Here is a 21,537-nt window from a genome sequence, read left to right as displayed (position 1 = left end):
CAGTGGTCACGCTTTTTTACCCGCTCGCAAGCGTTGACGATGCACGGGGGCGTACTATCAATTTAGACTTGTTGCGGAACATGGCAGTGACAGCAAAAGCCCGCCGAGAGGGTCCATATAACTGCTATCACAATAATTTTGGGTAAGCTCTGCCTGAAGTTTCTGTTCTGTTAATTTATGTGTTTATGTTTCGAATTTTCATACTGAACCTGGGAATAATGAAATCCTCTTTACAACGAATTTTTGAGGGAGTTTGTCAATTTTATTATATCCAAGTTTAAATGTACAGTGAAAAAACTTTCTCTGCTTGTAAATGCAGTGAAAGTAACTTTGCAACCACACGAGTCCTTTATACATGCTTCACCATGTATAATGTTGCAGTAATAATGCGTGGTACAAGCGAACATTGCAATCGGGTGTCAGAACATGGGATTATGACGACTTCATGGATTAAAGCGGGCCACCCTCTACAAAAAATACGCATGTTACTTTGCTTTTCTTCGTAGGCCCAACTAGTGGGTGCATAGCAAGCTCAAAAAGATTTCCCACTCCTAAAGGCAAAGCTGAAGGGTCTCTCAATATTTTAAAATCACTTTTTTGCATTTTTTTTTTTCAGCAGAGATATTTCAGAATCGGATATAAGCAAGGCTGTAGAAACTGAAAATGTGATTTTGAAAAAATCAATATATTGGCCATTTTTGCTAACGAAAGCTGGACCCCCCTTTAGCATGCTTCCTCAATTACGAAGAGCAGTCACAACTCATTGACATGATGTTCATTGCCGGTGCTTCATCTTTGCATAACCCAGAGTAATCCAAGGTTTAGTTTAGTTTAATTTGAAGAATTTCTTTTATTTTGCAATGGCTTTTTGTTTTGGCGGTATTGTTCCAAATAATTTTTACTCCCTATTGCATAAAGTGCTCAACCTCATACACAATTCCACACTTCGGCCACTACGCTTGAATACCAGGTCATTTGCAAATGTCGCTTATGGGGAATATGTTAGTTGAAATATATTATGTCAATTTGTGTATCAAAATTTGCTAAGTTTAACTCTGGTAAGTAATTCTTTGTGCTGGTTTAAGTACTTGTTATGAAGTTTACTGGTGTGTGACTATTTTAAAAACTGGAAATGCCTTGCGATTCGAGTTGAATACCAAGCTATTCAAACCAAGTAGTTACACACTCCTACTCGTGAGTCATTGAAAACCCTAGAATTTTCGGCTTCGAAAGCTGTAAGAACCCTGGAAGTGCTTTTAAGTAAGTGTGGGCGGCAGGTGTTGGTGTTTAACCGGTTGTGGGCTTTGCTTCGACTCTTTTCAGGTCGTGCTTGAAGAAGAAGCGGTCAATGCCTGGCTGGACCCAGTTCATGACACTATGCAGGTGTGTTGCTAGTAAAGTCTGTGTTTCCAGATTTGTGGATTGCTACGGCTTTCTTCTGCATGCTGCCTGTTATGTGGCCACTGCATTTTTCTGATTTCCTTTTTTCTATTTACCGTATTGAATCGAATCGAGGCCGATGTGTGTGTGTGTGTGTATAGGGGGCACGACACCGGTTCCGGAATGGAGCGCTTACCCTGTCTGCTCTTACAGGCTTTCCTGCTGATTTCTACTCCAGACGTGCTGCCTGATGCCGCCTTTCTGTGCGGCGTCACTTCATGCTCCGTGGAAATACCAGTGCATTCGACGATACCGCCAGGAGTGGATAATCATCAGTTCCTACACCAGCAACCATGGTCATCGACTACGATAATCAACGCCACTATCTTCGGGGGAGGCACCGCATATAAGCATTTTCCCGAAGAGGCTTGCTTGGGGCACGACACCGGTTCCGGAATGGAGCGCTTACCCTGTCTGCTCTTACAGGCTTTCCTGCTGATTTCTACTCCAGACGTGCTGCCTGATGCCGCCTTTCTGTGCGGCGTCACTTCATGCTCCGTGGAAATACCAGTGCATTCGACGATACCGCCAGGAGTGGATAATCATCAGTTCCTACACCAGCAACCATGGTCATCGACTACGATAATCAACGCCACTATCTTCGGGGGAGGCACCGCATATAAGCATTTTCCCGAAGAGGCTTGCTTGGGGCACGACACCGGTTCCGGAATGGAGCGCTTACCCTGTCTGCTCTTACAGGTTAGTTATTTAGACCGCTCTTGCTGTCCCCGCAGCAGCAATCGTTGCTTTCTTATGGTGTCGTGCCCAAGTGAACTGTTCCTTATGTTTGAACGCTGTAAGAATTGGTTTCGCATGTATACCAATAGCCTGCTTTTATTGCTATCCGGTGACGTTGAATCTAATCCCGGTCCTAACACAAACGAAGTTCTAACTACCGTCCTGGCCACTGTCCAGAGGATAGATTCCAGACAAGAAGAAATACTGAATGATCTGCGCGCCCTGAAACTTTGGCAGACATCTGTTGATGACGAACTAAAGCAGATATCCTCCCGGATGCATGCCGTGGAGGTGGACGTTATGGCTTTAAAGCAAAATGATGGTTCATCGACTTCCTTGTCACAAATTTCCGGCGTCAACATATGCGAAAAAATAAAGGCTATTGAATCGCGATGTGAAGATGCCGAGAACAGGTTACGACGTTCTAACCTGCTTTTCTTTGGCCTACCTGACGAACCGTCTGAGTCCTGGTTCTCATCCGAACAGAAAGTTATTCAATTATGTTCGGAGCACCTTGGCATAACACTTCAATCCTCGCAAGTTGAAAGAGCCCACAGGCTTGGAAGATACAACTCTGATAAGTGCAGACCGATCATCACAAAGTTCGCTTTCTTTAAAGACAAGCACAGCATCATGGAAATGGGCCACAAACTGAAGGGCACGCTCTTTGCCATCCGTGAGGATTTTGCTCCGCAAACACGGTTTGCTAGGAAAAAGTTGTTAGAATTTGGAAAAGCTAAAAACGTGCCTTTCAAGCTTTCAGTCGATAAACTGCGAATCGATAACGTTACTTACGTGTACGACGCAATCAATGACAAAATAACACCTGCATCGCAATAGCTCGCGCGTAGGTCGGCTACGCACACACTTGCAAACAATTTCCTGCCACATGCTGATCCCATTCCGTACAAGAACTTCACTTTATCATACACCAACATACGCAGTATTATTTCAAAGCGTACTGAGTTGTGCTCTTATCTTGAAAACAGCAACTGCGATATCTTGCTGCTTACGGAAACTTGGCTAAACCCTAATATCTCAGATAGTGAAGTTTTGCTTGACTCATCTGATTTCCATATTTTCAGAAAAGATAGGATAGGTAGAGCTGGTGGGGGGGTACTTATTGCCATAAAAAGTCATATCACATCTTTTGTGATTGACATTCCGTCACGGTTGGAAATTGTTTGGGTGTGCTCCTCATCACATGCATCCAAAACAATTTTCGGAGTATGTTACAGGCCGCCAGATTGCTCGGAAAGTTTTGTTACAGATTTGCACGACAACTTGACAAATTTGCGCTCTAAGTTTCCTAAAGCTGACGTTTTCCTCTTGGGCGATTTCAACTACCCTGAAATTGACTGGTCCAATCTAACTTCCCTCTCACGCAATTCCAGAGAGTTCCTCGATCTAACCCTTGACTTCTCTTTTGTTCAATTAATTGACCAACCCACGCGCCAACACAACATTCTTGACCTGCTTCTATCGTCAGCTCCTGAAAAAGCTACATCAACCTTATATCTAGATGGTCTCAGTGACCACCGTCTCATTCAGGTATCTATTAGCTTACCTGCATCCAAGCCTTATGTCTCTCCAAGGCCAATACTTGATTATAAAAGAGGTGATTATCAATCCATAAATCAGAGTTTAGTTGACTTCTCTCACTCATTTATGGCCTCTTTCTTCAACCGCTCAGTCAACGAAAATTGGTGCCTTTATAAAGAAAAATTGTTGAGCCTGGTGCATGAACATATCCCTCGCTTGACAATTCGCGTAAATACATCTAAACCATGGTTTACCCGTACACTTCGCACCCTTCGAAATAAAAAGAAGCGTCTTTTCAGTAAGGCAAAGTTATTGCAATCTTCGGTAGCATGGGCGAAGCATCGTGATTCTGATAAGGTTTATTGTCATGCTGTGCGTCAGGCGAAACACAAGTTCTTTTCACATGACCTACAGTCACTTTTAAAAAACGACCCTAAGAAATTCTGGAAATCAATCGCCCCCACACGCTCTAACACTCGTATCACGATTTTGAACAGTGCCGGTGTTACGGTCTCTCCTGAATCTTGCCCAGTGGTGTTTAATAATTACTTCACTTCAGTTTTTACGAAAGAAAATTACACTAACATGCCTCTGCCACCTACATTTCAGTATCGTTTTATGGATCCTATAGAGATTAATCCTGCAGGTATCTCTTCCCTAATTACAAATCTCAAGACGTCCACATGTTCAGGTGTCGACGGCATAAACTCTAAAATCTTAAAGCATACCGTTGTTCCGTCTAGTACCATTCTCGGTCACATCTTTCAGCAATCGTTACAAACTGGCGAGATTCCATATGACTGGAAAATCGCTAAGGTCATTCCGGTCTTCAAATCCGGGGACAAATGCCTGCCCAGTAATTATCGTCCCATATCCTTAACGAGCATCCCATGTAAGCTACTTGAGCACATTATTTCTTCACATGTTGCATCACACTTAGAACAAAACCAATACTTTTTTAAAAATCAGCACGGCTTCCGCAAAGGACTTTCCTGTGATACACAGCTTATCGAATTCACGCATGAGATCTTTAACAATATGGATGAAAATTTACCAACAGACAGCATATTCATCGACTTTTCTAAGGCATTTGACCGCGTTGCACATTGTCGTTTAATAGCTAAAGTATCATCTCTGAACTTAGATTCACTTACAGTCTCTTGGATTAGGAACTTCCTGTGTTTTCGCAAACAGTGTACTGTAATTGATAACATGTCTTCCCCTCTCTCGGAGGTGACATCTGGTGTCCCTCAGGGGAGCGTTATTGGCCCTTTGTTATTTTTAATTTTTATCAATGATCTTCCCTCAGAAATCACGTCATCAATTCGCCTCTTCGCGGACGACTGCATAATCTATCGCAAAATCACTTCACCATCAGATCATACAGCTCTGCAGCAAGACCTTGATCGTGTAACCACATGGTGCTCAGATTGGCAAATGTCATTAAACGTTGATAAGTGCAATCAAATGACCTTCACTCGAAAGCGCTCACTCTCAACATTTCAGTATTTCCTTGATGGTAGCCCTCTAAGACCTACTTCATCTTATAAGTATCTAGGCATCCATCTGGCATCGAACCTTTCTTGGGCTAGTCATATCAACAAGATTACTGCTGACGCGTCACGAACGCTTGGTTACCTAAAACGCAACCTTCGTGATGCACCTCCTACCACACGCAAGCTCGCTTACCAAACACTCGTGCGCCCTAAACTCGAATACGCTTCTTCTATATGGTCACCTGACCAAGATTATCTATCCCGAAGCCTGGAATCGGTTCAAAACCGTGCTGCTCGCTTTATCACCGGTAACTACAGCAGGCATTCTAGTGTAACTAAAATCAAGCAGTCGCTCTCTCTTTCCTCTCTCGCCTCCCGCAGAAACATTTCTCTTTTATGTCTGTTGCACAGAATCATCAACAGCAAGCACAGTTTTTTCTTGCCACTTCTCAAACCTCATCGATATTCCCGTCGTTTGCAGCATAACCTCAGTTTTCAGCGTCTATACGGGCACACAAACGCCTATAATTCATCTTCATTACCACGTGCCATTGTACTCTGGAACAATCTTCCTGAAAATATAGCAAACGTGAAAGAAACCGAGATCTTTAGAGGCTTGCTTGAAAAACTGCCTCTTGAACTCTAGTTGTGGGCGCCTTACCTATTGTACTCCTGCTAGTTTCTGATTCTTAACGCGGTCGCCTCTAACACTGTAACGCTTCTTGTATTATATAGTTATGTTGTATCGTTTGGAATTGTATAACGTTATTGTTTGCTATTTCTCTCATCTGTATCTTTTTTGCGCAGCCAAGTGCTTTTTGGCTTTTATAGAAAAATATTTCACAATTTTGTATTGTATACTTGCGTATTATCGTTCCGAATTATATAATGTTATTGTTTGCTGCTTCTTTCGTTCTTTTCTATTTTTACGCAGCCAGACCTTTGCATATGTATATATTTTCATCGCTCTTTGAAAATCAAAATGTACCCCCCCCTCACGCAATGTTCCCTCGTGGAACCCGTGAGGTACTTGTATAAATAAATATATATATAAACAGACAGTAATGCCTAGGAATGTACTGGGAAGTTATTAGAACCAATGGAATGTAAATAAGAAGAAAGAAAAGTGGATGAAAAAATAACCAGCCGTGAGCAGGAATCGAACCTACGACCTTCGAATAACGCGTTTGATGCTCTAACCACTGAGCTACCACAGCGGCCTTCCCTCCATCCACTTTTTTGGGTTTGTATGGGAATTTAGAAGTTGGAGTGACAGTCAGCGCCATCTATAAGCCAAGCGACGAGTGTGAAAACACTCTTTTGTGCACATGTTTGGCGTCACGTAGCACGTGAACTTATTATGAGCGGGCAGCTGATTAATAGTCCCTCGTATACAACCTAATGTCACCAAGTCTGCCAGTACGAGACCCTCGTTTAATGAAATAAGGGAAATAAGTGTATATCTAAGGGATCGTTTTTCTGTGTTTTAACACAATATTAATGAGATATAACAGACAGAAATGCCAAGGAATGTATAGGGGAAGTTATTAGAACCAATGGAATGTAAATAAGAAGAAAGAAAAGTGGATGAAAAAATAACCAGCCGTGAGCAGAAATCGAACCTACGACCTTCGAATAACACGTTCGATGCTCTAACCACTGAGCTACCACAGCGGCCTTCCGGCACATTGAATCCGGCACAAGATCATACGGTGTGTCCCGCACTTGTGTGTCCCGCACAATAACGCGTTCGATGCTCGAACGCGTTATTCGAAGGTCGTAGGTTCGATGCCTGCTCATGGCTGGTTATTTTTTCACCCACTTTTCTTTTTTGTTTACATTCCATTAGTTCTAATAACTTCCCCTGTACATTCCTTGGCATTACTGTCTGTTAGATCTCATTATATTGTGTCAAAACACGGAAAAACGAGCCCTTAGGTATACACTTCTTTTCCTTATATATATATATATATATATATACACATATATATATATATATATATATATATATATATATATATATATATATATATGAATGAAAAAGAAGGTGTCCTCTGTCCTCTGATCCAGTGGAAAAATACCAAAAAGTGGAGGACGGGCAAGACGAAAACTTTTTATTTTTCCTACGTTTCAGCCGGGGACTGGCCTTCATCCGACTGATGAAGCCATGATGAAGGCCGGTCCCCGGCTGAAACGTAGGAAAAATAAAAAGTTTTCGTTTTGCCCGTCCTCCACTTTTTGGTTTGTGTGTGTGTGTGTGTGTGTGTGTGTGTGTGTGTGTGTGTGTGTATATATATATATATATTCGTCTAGTAACAACTATCAAGAAATTTGAATGCCACTTCTAATGATGTATACTGTCGCAGCCTCTGAAATGAACTTACGAGGAGTGTGTCACCATGTTTGTAGAAACCACTTTTATCCAGAATTTGAAGCTTAATTACGTTTTGGCGCACTACGGTGTACTGGATTACATGACAAATATTCAAGTTATATTTCTTTGATACGCTTTCAGCCTATAAAAACAATCAACATCTTTTGTCAAGTGTCCAAAAAATTGTCAAGCATTCCGACGGAAAAATCGCGAAAGTGCTGAATAAACGTCAGAAAAATCGAAATATGTAAGTTTAAGACGTCTTCATTAATAGAACAACGACTTTGCACGCATTCAGTGCCGTATCATTCAGCTACATTCACTGTGGATTTTTCTTTCAGCCTCAAAGCAAGAAGCTGGTTCTGAAAAAAAAACTGAAGTGCTCGGCATGCACAGGAAAAATCAGTTGGCTTTTTAACTAGATATTTATTTATTTATTGGGTGAGTGCCCCGCTTTGCTCAAAAAGGCGTTACAGCAGGGGGGTTACAGACTGGAATAAAACAATTCTTTGTTTATACAGCGCACTTGCTTGTCTTGCAGCCGGTTCCAATCTCTAATGGTCATCACAAAAAAGGAATTATAAAACATGGTCGTTCTTGCACGATATTCTTTCACTTTGCGTCGGTGGCCATGTCGACTAGATATGTAACTGGGTTCACTGAAATAGTTATGACGGTCAATCCCAGTCCGCCCATGAAAAACAGAAAAGAAAAACTTCAAACGCAGTTTTTTCCTGCATAAAGAAAGCAATTCCCAACCCAATTCAGCTTTCATAGCACTGCAGCTGTCTCTCCGCTCGTACCGCCCTAAAACAAACCGCGCAGCTCTGTTTTGTATTTTTTCAAGATTATCAATCAAGTTCATCTGCATAGGGTCCCACACAGGACATGCGTATTCCAAGATCGGTCTAATACATGTGAGATAGGCTGTATTTTTTAATGTTCGGGGTGCCAATCTTAGGTTCCTCTGAATGAAGTTTAGAGCCCTTGCCGCTTTGCCAGCAACGTGATCAACATTGGCATTCCATGAGCAGTCATGCGACAAAACAACGCCAAGATATTTGCATGTTGGTTCGGTAATAACAGTATGCGTATGTATGGTGTACGCCGTTACTATTGGTTTCTTTTTTTTGGAAACACGCATATGAACGCACTTTTTGGGGTTTAGCATCATTTGCCACTTCTGGCACCACTGTACAATACAATTCAAATCGTTCTGCAAATAAGCACAGTCACCATCGTTCTGAACCTGTCGATATAACACACAATCGTCGGCAAATAAACGCATGCGCGACGAAATACCCACAGAAATATCATTTACAAAAATAAGAAATAAGAGAGGCCCAAGGACAGAGCCTTGGGGCACGCCTGATGTAACGTTAACATAGGATGAACACTTCCCATTTAAAAGAACGCATTGACGCCTGTTCAGCAAGTAATTGGTTTTCCAGATGAACACATTTGGGTCGAAATTTAGAGTCTGTAATTTAGCCAGGAGAAGGGAGTGTGACACGGTGTCAAAGGCCTTTCGAAAATCTAAAAACACACAATCTGTTTGCCCACCTTCATCAACGTTGGAAGCCAGCTCGTGAAAGAACTCTACAAGTTGCGTCGTACAAGAAAAACCTTTAGGAAAACCGTGCTGCTCATTTATTAATACATTATTAGCAGTAAGATGGGTCAATATGTGCTTGGATAAAATGTGCTCGAAAATTTTGCATGCCACTGATGTCAATGAAATGGGTCGGTAATTTGTTACATCTTTTTTTGAGCCACCCTTATGAACCGGAACAACATGAGAAATTTTCCAATCTTCGGGTAGAGTTCCCGTTGAAAGGGATTTTGAATAAATTATATAAAGGTAAAGGGGAATTGGCAGTGCACATCGCTTTAGAATACGAGGAGAGATGCCATCAGGACCAACTGCTTTGGATTCATCTTGGTTTTCTAGAAGAGAACATATGCCACGGACACTCAGTTCTACCGGTGGCATCGGCGGAATCGTGGTTGGGTGTGGTTTTGAAGGAACGTCAAGCTTGGGCAAGAACACAGACAGGAAATATTTGTTTAAACAGGTAGCTTTTGCTTCCTCATCAACTACAACCATATTATTAAAGTTTAGTTCAGCCACTCCAACATGATCAGACCCACACTCTTTGACATAATGCCAGAAACACTTTGAATTAGTTTTCATTTTATTGCTGGGCCCTTTGAAATATTTCGTTTTTGCGCTTTCCACACATGATTTATACTGCTCCGTTAATGCTTGTAATTCTTTCACGTGGTCACTGCTTCCAGATTTCTTTAATTTACATAAAAACCCGTCGCCTTTTCCGGATTAATCTCAAAATACCGGACGTCATCCATGGCTTCTTGCGTTTATGAAGCTTTCCGGCTTGTTTCGCAGGTATATACTTATCTACGAGTGCTAACAACTTGTCCTTAAAGCTAAGCCATAAATCATTCATACTGTAGTGTTCAGCTAGGCATTCAAACACGGGCAAATAATCTTCTAGCCTTTCGACTATTCTTGTGTAGTCACCCCTACTGAACAGAAAAACCTTTCTTGCCGCACTATTTGAGGTGTTTTTACATTCTTTTTTGATTTCTGCAACAACAGCCATGTGGTCGCTGATTCCTGGAATAACATTGACATTATTCACCAAACTGGGTGAATTTGAGAACACAAGGTCAAGAAGGTGATTATTTCTAGTTGGGCAAGTAACAAACTGGGTAAAGCCGTAGTTGTCTATTATATTTTTCATTTCTATGTTTGCGCGGCACCCAGTGCCTCGTACGCATATTCCATCATGCCATTCTAAGTCTGGCAAAATAAAATCACCAGCAAGATGGAATGTTCGGTTTGAAACTTTCGAGATAATCTCATTCAACGACTGAAGTGTTTTGTAGTCCGAGTTTGGGGGGTCGATAAAGTGCACCTACAGCGAGTGAAGAATTATCATCTAGGGTAATCGTGCACCAAACAGATTCAATATCACACTGAATGTCGAGGGCAGCAGATTTCAAAGAACTTCGCACAAGTAAGAATACACCGCCCCCATGGCTTGGTCTATCTTTGCGTTACGCGACAAAGTCTCTTGGAAATACTTCACAGTCGCTGATATCACGGTGCAGCCATGATTCCATTCCGATAACTACGTCAGCTTTAACAGACTCGATAAGCCCCGCCAATTCGTCCGTCTTTTTTGTTATGCTTCTACAATTTATTAAAACAGCGACGAAGCTGTGTCGGGCGTGTTTTTTTTCAGGTGCGCGTCATTTTTTTTCGCAATGGAACGACTTCCTTCTTCTCGTCATCCCATACGTACGTTTTTTCATCAAGGGAAAGCCTCTCAAAGTTCAGTCTTACTTTTGTGCTCTCACTTTTGTGGGCTTTACCGTATTCCCATAACCGCTTTCGCACTTCCTGAGTAGCTGGCGCAAAATCCTGATCAATGCTGAAACCTGACCCCTTCAATTTTTTGCGTTGGACAAAATTTCTTGCCTTTCTTTGTACGAAGCGAAATTTGCGATGATAGGTCGCTTTTTTTGTTCTCGGTATACACCAATGCGATGTGCCCTCTCTAACGATGCCACTTCGTTTCCAAGCTTGTCGCCAACGATTTTTTTTATCAATTCCTGGGATTCGTCCTATGTTTCTTTTTTATTGTCATCTACTCCATAAAACAAAAGGTTTTGTCTACGACTTCTGTTTTCCAGGTCAACGTTCTTAGCCTGCAAATTCCTCAACTCTTTCTGCAGAATCGAAATGTCATCCTTATGCTCTGTAACTATTTTGCCTAAGTCTTCGACTTGCTTCTTAGTTGCTCCAAGGCTGTCCTTTATGTCCGCTATCATTCCCTCATGCTTCGCGATCCGGGATTCAATAGAATCTAGCTTATTTAGGATTTCAGTCTGCCCTTTTTGCAGGCTTTGTAAGATATCCATTTCAACAGGGCCCGGGTTAAGTTCCACATCGCCGGAAAGCAACAACAGTAGGAACAAATAAAACACCCTTTTAGCAAACAGAAAAGACTTTCTTCGAGGCGCTCGCGCTCTTTTACGACAATGAGCATCAGCAAACGCCAAAGTGGGAGGAGCCGGCAACGCACACAATAGTCGAGAAGCCCGAATGGGATAATGCAAACCAACCTGCGTGAACAACAGGGAAATCAGCTGCATGTCCGCCAGCGTGCCGGCTCCAAATCCCACGAGGCAGAAGCGTTGCTCGTCTATATAGGGTTCATTTTGGTCACATGGGCGCCAATGTCCGTAGGTGATTGGTCGATGGCAATCACTGAAGTTCTGCCACGCGCCGAGCTCGTCATCGAAGATAGCGGGCTCGGAATTCGTGGCGTGGTCCGACAAGGCGTGGGAGCGCCTCGTGGTCTACTAAATATGCGATATGTCATCGCTGTGTTATATGAGATTAAAAAAACACTGATTAGAACAACTGAGTGGGTCACTGTTGGACAACCACCAGCTGATTTGCTGCGGCTGCTGCCCGGGTGAGCCGCCGCCCCTTCTTTCCCCGTCCCCGCCCCGTCGCGCTGTAGCGGCCGCAACTGACCCTACGGCTGACACTACGGTCCTACGGCCAGCACTACGGCCACTGACCCTACGGCCAGCACGCCACATGTTGAGATGGTCAAAATTTTCCTTCGGATCACTATCCTCACGCTTGAGGGGAAGACCTACGAATTCAATACCTATGTGGCGTCCCCTGAGGGTTACTTGCAGAGAGATATTCATGGGATAGACCCCCGACAATTCCGGAAAAACTCACTGCCAACCTCCGCGTGCGCACACAGGAAGTTACAGTACACAGTGCATGAATGCTCCGTGCTACCAAAGCTGCCTTGATCACTTTTGAGGATTCTCTTCTGCCCCGACATGTACGGTATTACGGGGGCGGGGGGGGGGGGGGGGGGGGCTTCCATTTGTACAAGCTGACAAGGCAAGCCTGCCAAGTCGCTTAGAACCGGGGCACCGCTCAGACATATGTCCCACGCCGAACGCTCATGTGTGTCGGCAGTGTGGTACCCTCAACCCCGTTGACAGTCACCCCTGTGCTCCCAAATGTCACTTGTGAGGGGATGCCCGCTTAACGGGTGCCAAAGAGTGCTCTCAGACACTGAAGGCCCCACGCCCACGGCCACCTCCTCGACTAGCAGCATCAGTCAGGGGCTGCAACCCCCATCGTAACCCACCCACTCCCAAACGCAGGTGGTTCAGCAAGGAAAATGAGACCCCATACAGCCACTCCCGCTCGAGGTCCTTCCCCCCCCCCCCCCCCTCCCTTCTGTGAAACCTGGCCAACAGCAGCAGCCACAGCAGTGACAGCAGCCGAAGAACCATATGACCAAGGGGCAGCAGCAGCAGCACCAACCCACCCGTCAACAGTCCCAGCACGCCTCCAGCAAACCTGTTGAGAAGCCCAATCCCACTCCTTCAGCCGGTGCTGACAATAAGGTGAGCTGGACAGCTCACCTTATTGAGCTCTACTCGATACCCTGTCCATTGCATACGATCACCTTCTCGCGGAAAACATAAAGCTCAAAGAGGAGCTGGCGGTCATCGGGGCGCATCAAGCCAAGGACAGATTTCAACTCCACGCCCTAATGGCGCGTCTTGGATTGCCGCCCGACTCCCGTGAACAACCCACTCTAACCTCCCTCAAGAGCCGAAAACTTTTAGAATGGCGCTATCTATTCCTGCTGTGTCGGGCACCGCAGTTACATGTGAAGAGATATGCAAAATGCTTTCAACGCTCGCGCAGCTGGGTTCGCAACAATTTAGTGCCGTCTTCACACAGTCTGAAGAACACCTTGACTCTCTCGAAACACGCCTCAAGGCCCAAATTGCTGAAACAGGCGAAAATATACACAGCAAGAGGGCTACTCGTAGTTGGCACGCCATGACAGGTCAATCTTACCATAGACTAGTACTGGAATTGCATGCATTTGAAATCCTCGCCACCCCTGCATCGGCACCCGGCAACCTCACCCTCACTCCAACATAGGTGTCGCAAGCCGAGATTCCAATACGCACGCCTTTCCACACGACAAATTAACCCTGGGCAGCACAGCTCCACCCATTGGCAAACATTCGGAAGTCTGGCAATGAAACTGCCGTGGCTTCCGCAGAAAGCAGAGCCTTCTCCAACAGTACATTAACACACACCTTGCTCGGCCAGATGTTATAGCGCTTCAGGAGCCTGGAACGTCACCCATATTTTCAGGTTATGGAGTCTGATAATAGTCAGACAAAAGGCCGAGTGGCCATCCTGATTGACAAAGCGCTAACTGCTGTTGGCTTAGACAACCCCAGACACCAACATAGAACATGTGGTCAAAGAACTAGTTCTCAGGTGAAAAAAAAAAAAAAAAAAAGGAGAAAAGCAAAGTGTCATCATTGTCAATGTATATAGCGCCCCAAAGTAAAAAGCCACTGATTTCCATGCCCTCGTCCAAGATGCCTGCAAATTAGCCCAAGGAAAGGAACTCTTACTGCACGAGGGCTTGCACGTTCTCGACGAACGCTGGACTTACAACCGTTTGGATGTCAAAGGCAAACAGCTTGCGACTGCCACTGAAAAATTTACGCGTTCCTTACCCGTATCGGCAGCAGTGTGTGCAGGGACACTTGCCCGGATCTCTCCTTCATTTGTGGCAGTGCAAACTATAGCTGGGACAACCTGCAGAAATCCTTAGGCAGCGACCACTTTGCAGTGCGTCGGTCTATTGGACAAGCACGCATCACAAACTGGGACGCCTTTCGTGGTGAGAGCGAACATTCACTTGACAGCCTCGCAAGCCTCACCGATCAATGTGCCCAACTTAAAAAAATTTGGGAGTGTTGGACCACCACCATTAACAGAACACCTGCACTGCCTGAAGTGGATGGTCATCTGCCACATCTTGTAGGAAGCCTGAAGGAGCCTCATCCGCAGATGGAGGACGCAAAAACACAACCGACTCCTAAAGCTAAGGATTGCAGCACTCACCACTGAGGCAGAGCAGTATGCTACAGAAGTGGCGCAACTCAATTGGGCCCAGTTCAAAGACTCTCTTCGAGGCTCATTGTGCATGGCCCGAACGGGGCGCATTTTGTGTGCTTTGATGGACGCCACTTGCATGAAAAATGAGACGAACAAGTCAGTCGTGTGCCTCGTACATGCCTTTGAGGGTACGGACGTTGAGCTGCTTGATCAAGTCCGGTGCAAATGCTTTGGGGATTTCCACCCGTTCCATCTCGGGCTGCGTGTCGCGGACCAATAACGGGAGACGAAGTTTATGCAGCCATTCGCAGCAGCAACCCCAACACAGCTGCTGGGGCAGGCGGAATCACGTACTCTTTTATCAGGAACCTCAACAACAGCGCCGTACAAGAAATCACGGCATTTTTCAATGATCATTGGCAACGTGACACACTTCCCCTGAACGGAAGCATGTGAAGGTCATAATGGCAAAAAACTTGAGATCAAAAACCTCCCTTATTCTTATTTCCTTCCACACCGAACACTAAATAAAATGGAATCGGTCAGCTAGAGTCAAATTCAAACTGGCATGTTTCCAAATTTGCACATTCTGAGTAAAATGCACCCCTCGGCATACTCTCCTGTCTGCTCATGGTGTTCAGCTAAAGCCACTCTGTACCACATCACATGGGAGTGTCAGGCCATTACAGCTTTAAAACCAATACAAAATACAACAGTGGAGCGATAGAAGGAGCTGTTGACCAGTGAGAACCTGGAAGATCACTTGAGTTTGATCGGCCGGGCTCGCAGAGCAGTTGATGCGGAGTCTTAAACTAAGAACCCCCCCCCCCCCCCCCCCACTGCAAACCAAGCATCTCCGACTACTCGGAGCTTCTCCACAGAAAATTTCCTGTAAATAAATAAATAAGTTTTCACCACCACCCATGCTATTTGCCTACTATAAGTTCATAATAGTTATATAAGTGATATCATGCTTTAGTAGAGAGAATAGCAGTCTTCATGTTAAGGGATATGTGGCAATGTTGTACTCTTTGAAATGACTTCTTCAATTACGAGAGCTTGGGAATCATGGTTGTTTTGAGTGTGTGGTTTGGGTGAATGTCTCGTGGGAAATGCAATGGCAGCCAGCCAGTGGACAGTTTCCAGGGGACTCTAGACAATGACTAAACTTGTGAAAGCAATTAAAAACAAAATATGTGTAAGTTTGGGAAAAACATGTTTGAGTCTCATCTCTTCTTAAGAATATTTTCATTTTGTGTATTGTGTATTAAGTCACTTTTGCTGTGTAGCTCCATTGTCAGCTAATAATTTTGTGACTGTGTCTTGCTTGCATTTTACAGCTGATTCAATCAGTTCATTTTCCAAGCACACTTGACTGGCACCAGGTTGGCAGCCAAGTTGGGAACACCCGTAACAAAGGCATGGACTGCGTTCTTCCCGTTAAAAAGACGTGCGTATTATGATTGTACTTTGTCTTTAAAAAAACATGGTTGTTTGTTTACTTAATCATTGGCATTTTCTGTGGCCATTTTTGAACGCCCACTTTTTTATGTGCTCGCGTTCTGCCGACATGTTCTGCCTAGCAGATTTCTTGTGAAATTGGAAAAGGCTACTTCAAGGTTATAGTTGACTTTCATTTATCACCTGAGGGGCTGGCAAAGCTAGTCAAATTATTTAATTGATATAATTAAGTGTCAGGCAGAATAAAACTACCCAACCTAGGATTGAGTCATTTGGCAGTATGTTTGGAACGGCGCAAAAATGAACACAGAGTAAAACAGAGGGGACACAGACGAGCACCATCTGTGTCCCTTCTGGTTCACCCCGTCTTTATCACTACCTAAGTATGCTACCTTACCAACTGTGCCAACTTTTTCATACTATTGCACTCATTTAGCAGTACTCGCCCTAATTTTATTGTCTTGCCAACTTGAAGAAGCACGTACATTATGGGTCCAAAGTAGACAATTAACATTTATTTATTTATTTTATTTATTTATTTACAATACTGCTAGCCCTTGCGGGCTGTAGCAGGGGTGGGAGGTGAACAGGTGAACAATACACAAACAATGTTAGGCAAAAAACAAGTCCAGCCATCGTTGAAAATCCTGTGAGGATCTACATCCTGTAAGTACCTCGGGAAGAAGTGCATTCCAGTCAACAATAGATCGCACCAGAAACGAAAACTTAAATACATCCACCCGCGGTACATAGGCTTGGACAGAAAATGATTGGTACGAGCCGACTCTCGTCCTGGGGGGCGCAGGTATACACTGGCATCCAGCTTGTAGTTCTTATGATACAGGTCATAAATAAATTTTAAGCGAGCTATTTTTCTACGTGTAGCTAACGATTGAAGGTCAGCCCTAGCAAGCAAAAGTGATACAGACTGTGTTCTCATGTAATTTGAATAAATAAACCTCGCGGCCAATCTTTGTACTCGTTCAAGTTTGTTAATTTCAGTTTTAGTATGCGGATCCCAGATGATAGCTGCGTACTCCAGCGTTGGTCTAACAATAGTCTTATACGCCAACAATTTAACAGAGGGCGTTGCATTATGGAGTTTCCTTCTCAGAAAACCCAGCTTTTGCTTCGCCAGTCCTCTAATGTTGTCAATATGCTTGTCCCACTTTAAACCGCTGGATATAGTAACACCTAAGTATTTAAACTCATTAGAACTCTTAATTTCTCTATTGTTTATTGTGTATTTATAGTTAAGGGGGTTTTTTTTATTTGAAATTGTCATGCAAACAGTTTTATCAAAATTAATTTTTATGTCCCATTTTTCACACCAGTTGTCAATACATCGTACAATACATCACAATACATCACACCAGGTGTCAATACAACATAACATTGACAATAGTATGCTCAGCTATATGGAAATCGGATGTGCGTCAGATTTTATTTTTGCAGTTCTGGTAGTAGGAAACCAGCAAAGTCATATTCACACCATTACACTTTACTAATTTTTTTCATTATGAATCATAAGTAGCGACTTTAACGCTATTAAAGTAACAGAAATACAAATGTAGGGATGCTTGCGTTTGTGTGATGATGTTCTCTACTTCTTAAACATTTCCAATAGCTGAAAATGATACCGTGGCCCACTCCAGGGTAATCACATGACCAGTTTGTTCTGCAGTGCGTGCAATCGTCTAAAACTTTGAGAACTTGTGATGCAACCTGCTGGCATTATTTGCACTAAAATAACTTGATATTACAAAGTGCACTAATAATTACGCTGTCATCTCTTTCTAGCTTCACAACTTTACCATCCAATTTCATGGTTGTGATCAGATTTGGGTGGACATTAAAGAACCCCAGGTGGTCAAAATTTCCGGAGCCCTCCACTACGGCGTCTATCATAATCATATGGTGGTTTTGGGACGTTAAAGCCCACATATCGATTAATCCACGGTTGTGATCATGTGATGGCATTGGCAAGTTCAAAGGTTGGCAGTCACCGGATTGATGCAAACGGAGCTTTGGTTTCTGTTTTGCATCAAATTGTATCATTGAAGAAATTTTTGGAGTGTTGGGGAAATTCCTTGTCTTTCTTTAATTATCTGTCCTCTACTGCGGGGTTCACAAATGGTGCGAAGTAGAGAGATGCAGCTGACAAGCACACAGGAACCGAAGGTCACAAAATTGCTCGCGCCACCGACAGTTGCTTCCTTCAAATACGAAACCTTGAGGCCCGAGCACAGGAACGAACTTTTGGAGCGACGACGACAGGATTTGCTGTTGTCCTGGCTGTTGCGAAGGGCCATTCGTCATCGCGTCGCAGGTTTCTTAAAAACCAGAAAAAATTGCTTGTTGCCCAAAAAAGATCGTGACTATTTCCGTAACATGGTAGCAACCCCGATTCTTTCTTCGGTTGCGATTTGCTCTTCGTGCTTGTCATCCGCGCGCACTTCAATGAATGCAAGATACAGGCTTTCTTTTCTACAGTACTCTCATGTGGATAGCGAGGCGGCGTACGTATTTTCTTGTTAATCGTGTTATCAACGTTTTTTTTTATGCTTCAGCGGGTTTTTTAATGCTTCTGCATGTTTACGAGCTTGCTGCAATGTTCGTTACTTGCTACAATGTCAATGGCGTCGTCGTGCGAGGCTGCCACGAAGTTGGCAAATAGCATTGTAGCGCACACTTCTGGGTCCCCTCGTGATAAGAGCAAGTACCACTGTTGCAGTTGAACGATTGCAAGAAAATATAGCCGCGAAACGTTTTTATGGCGTGCGCGGGTGGCACGGAGACAGCTTGCAGAAGATAGTGCCATCAACCACCGAAGATGAAGTGCAACAAAGAAGCTGTTTCCAAGCAGTGTATGCGTATGTTTATTGCAAAAGGCTAAGCGACTTATTTTTTTTTGGCATTACTGCATTTTTCTTGCTCATCCCGAAAACGTTTCCATAATATTTGCTTCGCATAAAAAACGCACCCTCAACTTTGCTTCAATTTTCTAAGAAAAAAAAGTGTGTTCGTTATGCAAGTAACTATGGCAAGCAAAGTTGCACTTATCACCGGGAGAAATGAGCACTTTTCAGAAAAATCACTACTACTTACCGACTCTTCAGGGGCACTTTCTAATCTTTCTTCTCATGCAGGTTTAAAAACAAAAAAAGAATACGCTTCAACTGGCTGTGTTTTGCCCCAGTCGTCTATGTAGAAAACCAATGTCATCAGTGCATTGCCGTGTACGTAGGGCCATTCATACGCACACGTCGTGCCCTCATTCTCTAGGCACGCGTTCGCGAAAGAAAAGGGGAGCAGCGTTCATTTAAAAATTTGACCCATTTCCGTGATGCGTATTTGCGCATTGCAAATTTTGGCATATGTGATTGTGAACACCTCATCTACGCATTGCGCTTGTCAGCTCAAAATTGTCAAACCTGGTGAGTGGCCCTTTAAAGATCCCCAGGTGCTACGAATTTCTGGAGCTCTCCACTACGGCGTTTCTCATGATCTAGGGTTTGTACAGGTCCTTGAAAACCCTTGAATTTGAAAATGCATTTTCAAGGCCTTTGAAAGAGTTGGAATTTTTTGCCATCCTTGAAAACCTTTGAATTTTCTGAGCAGTGCACTCTCATATCGACATTGCGACCTCATAAATGTGGTACATTCGTGTGTCAACCTGTCAAACTCTCCATTTTTGAAGCAGTAATGCGGCGTGGTTTCACATGATCCCATTTTGCAAAAGTGTATGTGAAAAAAAGTTAGTTTGTGACAAGGGTGAAGCAGTGAATGTGATAGCAAGAAGTTAGAATGTCATAAGAAGGGCAAGTAACCTTGTACATGCAATGTGCAGCTCAAGCATGGAGGACGCACAAAAAAAAGAGCACAGGAGGAGTGCTGATGAACGACTGTCACAGTTGTTACTTCTTGGTTGAGCAACGTGCTGCGAGTGTCAACTATGCGCAAGCCGAGACTCTTGATAGGGTGGTGCCATCAAATTTCAAGGCTATAGCAAGCACCGTGTGAGTTTAAGAATATATTTTAGATCACTTCCCAAGTATACCAAAATGCCCATTCTTCTAATCGAGGCTCATCGCGAGCGCATCCAGCACTGACTTAGCTTAATAAGAAGGGCAACGAAATCTATAGTGATGTCACACCAGATCCGTAATCAGGTGAGTGACCTCCAGACTTCCATCCGGTACACACCGGCAAAGCATCGCGGCTGTTGCAGGTAGCGGTGAGTTTGTTTTGCAGCTGCTTGTGTGGCACATGTGTGCGAACTTTGTGATCACGTGGCTAAGTGAGCTACACTGCTACGTACCTGCCCAACTCAATCCCCATCAACAGGAACTGAAAATTGTTCATATCAAAAAGGCGACAAATCATATAGCGAGAATAAATTAATCTTGGTACGTTTATCGTGCTTGTTGAAGCTATAATTAAAGCTTGCAAGAAAGAGCGTGGCACAAATATTGTGACACGACCTCCTTAAGGCTTGACTACACATGCGCGTTAAAGCCCATCAGTGCGTAACTTCTCGACATGGTATCGTGCCCTCACCCTATGGAGAGTGTGGGAAAGGGTGCGAGAAGTTATGAGGACTACGCTCTTTTTTTTTATAATTGTGATATCTATATATTTATCTTTCATTGTTACATTCTTTTGCACGCATACTTCTTCATTTTTGATGTACCAGTGGTGAGTATTGGTCGGCACATGCACACTGGAGAGCGGCCAATAGTGCTTCCCAGGGCCTTCAAGGCCAACACTGGCGATTTTTTGAGGTCAATAGATCTCAATGAAATGCACTGGCTACGTTAATTTGCACATTTGCACCATTCATTCCAAATGGCAGGCTTGAAATTTTCGCAGTTCCTTTTCAAATCAATTTTATAGCTTACCTCCAAACGCTCACCTTGCATGCCAAAATTAATGGCAACATTGTGTGATGATGATATGTGGGGTTTACTGTCCCAAAACCATCATATCATTATGAGAGACGCCGTAGTGGAGGGCTCTGCAAATTTCGACCTCCTGATGTTCTTTAACGTGTGCCAAAATCTGAGCACAGGGGCCTACAGCATTTCCACCTGCAGCATTTCAGCCGCTACAGCCAGGATTCGATCCCGCAACCTACGGGTCAGCAGCAAGTACCTTAGACATCAGACCACTGCGACGGGGCAAAATTGTGTGTGTGACGTTGATTTTTGCAAGGCGGAAGTGACGGAACTGATGTCCCACTGCTGCGTCTGCCTGTGTCCTGTGGATTGTGTGGGTTTGACCGGCGTTGCCTTGGTTAAGCATGCGGTTTCCTTTTCCGTGTTGGTGGGCGTTCGATGGGTGGCAAGTGGTCTTACATTGTGGGCCGCACACGATTCGCCATATATTCACCAAAATAGTGTAAGAGTTTTAGCCGATTGCTGCAGGCACGAACTTGGACAACCTTGTCAAGTAGTGCCATCTGGCGGTGTTATGCGCAGCCAGGC

The 21,537-nt window shown here is 43.9% G+C and overlaps 1 protein-coding gene across 10 annotated transcripts in view; it reads left to right on the top strand.

Moving 5' to 3' along the window:
- LOC119160933 (abasic site processing protein HMCES) overlaps positions 1 to 21,537 on the top strand; it is a 156,388-nt gene that overhangs the window by 114,802 nt on the left and 20,049 nt on the right. For 8 of the 10 annotated variants that reach the window (XM_075880398.1, XM_075880400.1, XM_075880402.1 and 5 more), the window contains 3 exons: positions 1,324 to 1,383; positions 1,594 to 2,139; positions 15,931 to 16,040. In XM_075880398.1, coding sequence (XP_075736513.1) covers positions 1,324 to 1,383; positions 1,594 to 2,139; positions 15,931 to 16,040 — 716 coding nt within the window. The remainder of the gene's footprint in view (positions 1 to 1,323; positions 1,384 to 1,593; positions 2,140 to 15,930; positions 16,041 to 21,537) is intronic. The other 2 variants (XM_075880404.1, XM_037413211.2) reach the window with 1 other exon arrangement.

This window comes from Rhipicephalus microplus, chromosome X (genome assembly GCF_043290135.1).
Source record: "Rhipicephalus microplus isolate Deutch F79 chromosome X, USDA_Rmic, whole genome shotgun sequence".
Taxonomy (NCBI): domain Eukaryota; kingdom Metazoa; phylum Arthropoda; class Arachnida; order Ixodida; family Ixodidae; genus Rhipicephalus; species Rhipicephalus microplus.
The sequence above is the reverse complement of the archived record's forward strand: the minus strand, read 5'-3'. Positions and strand labels throughout refer to the sequence as shown.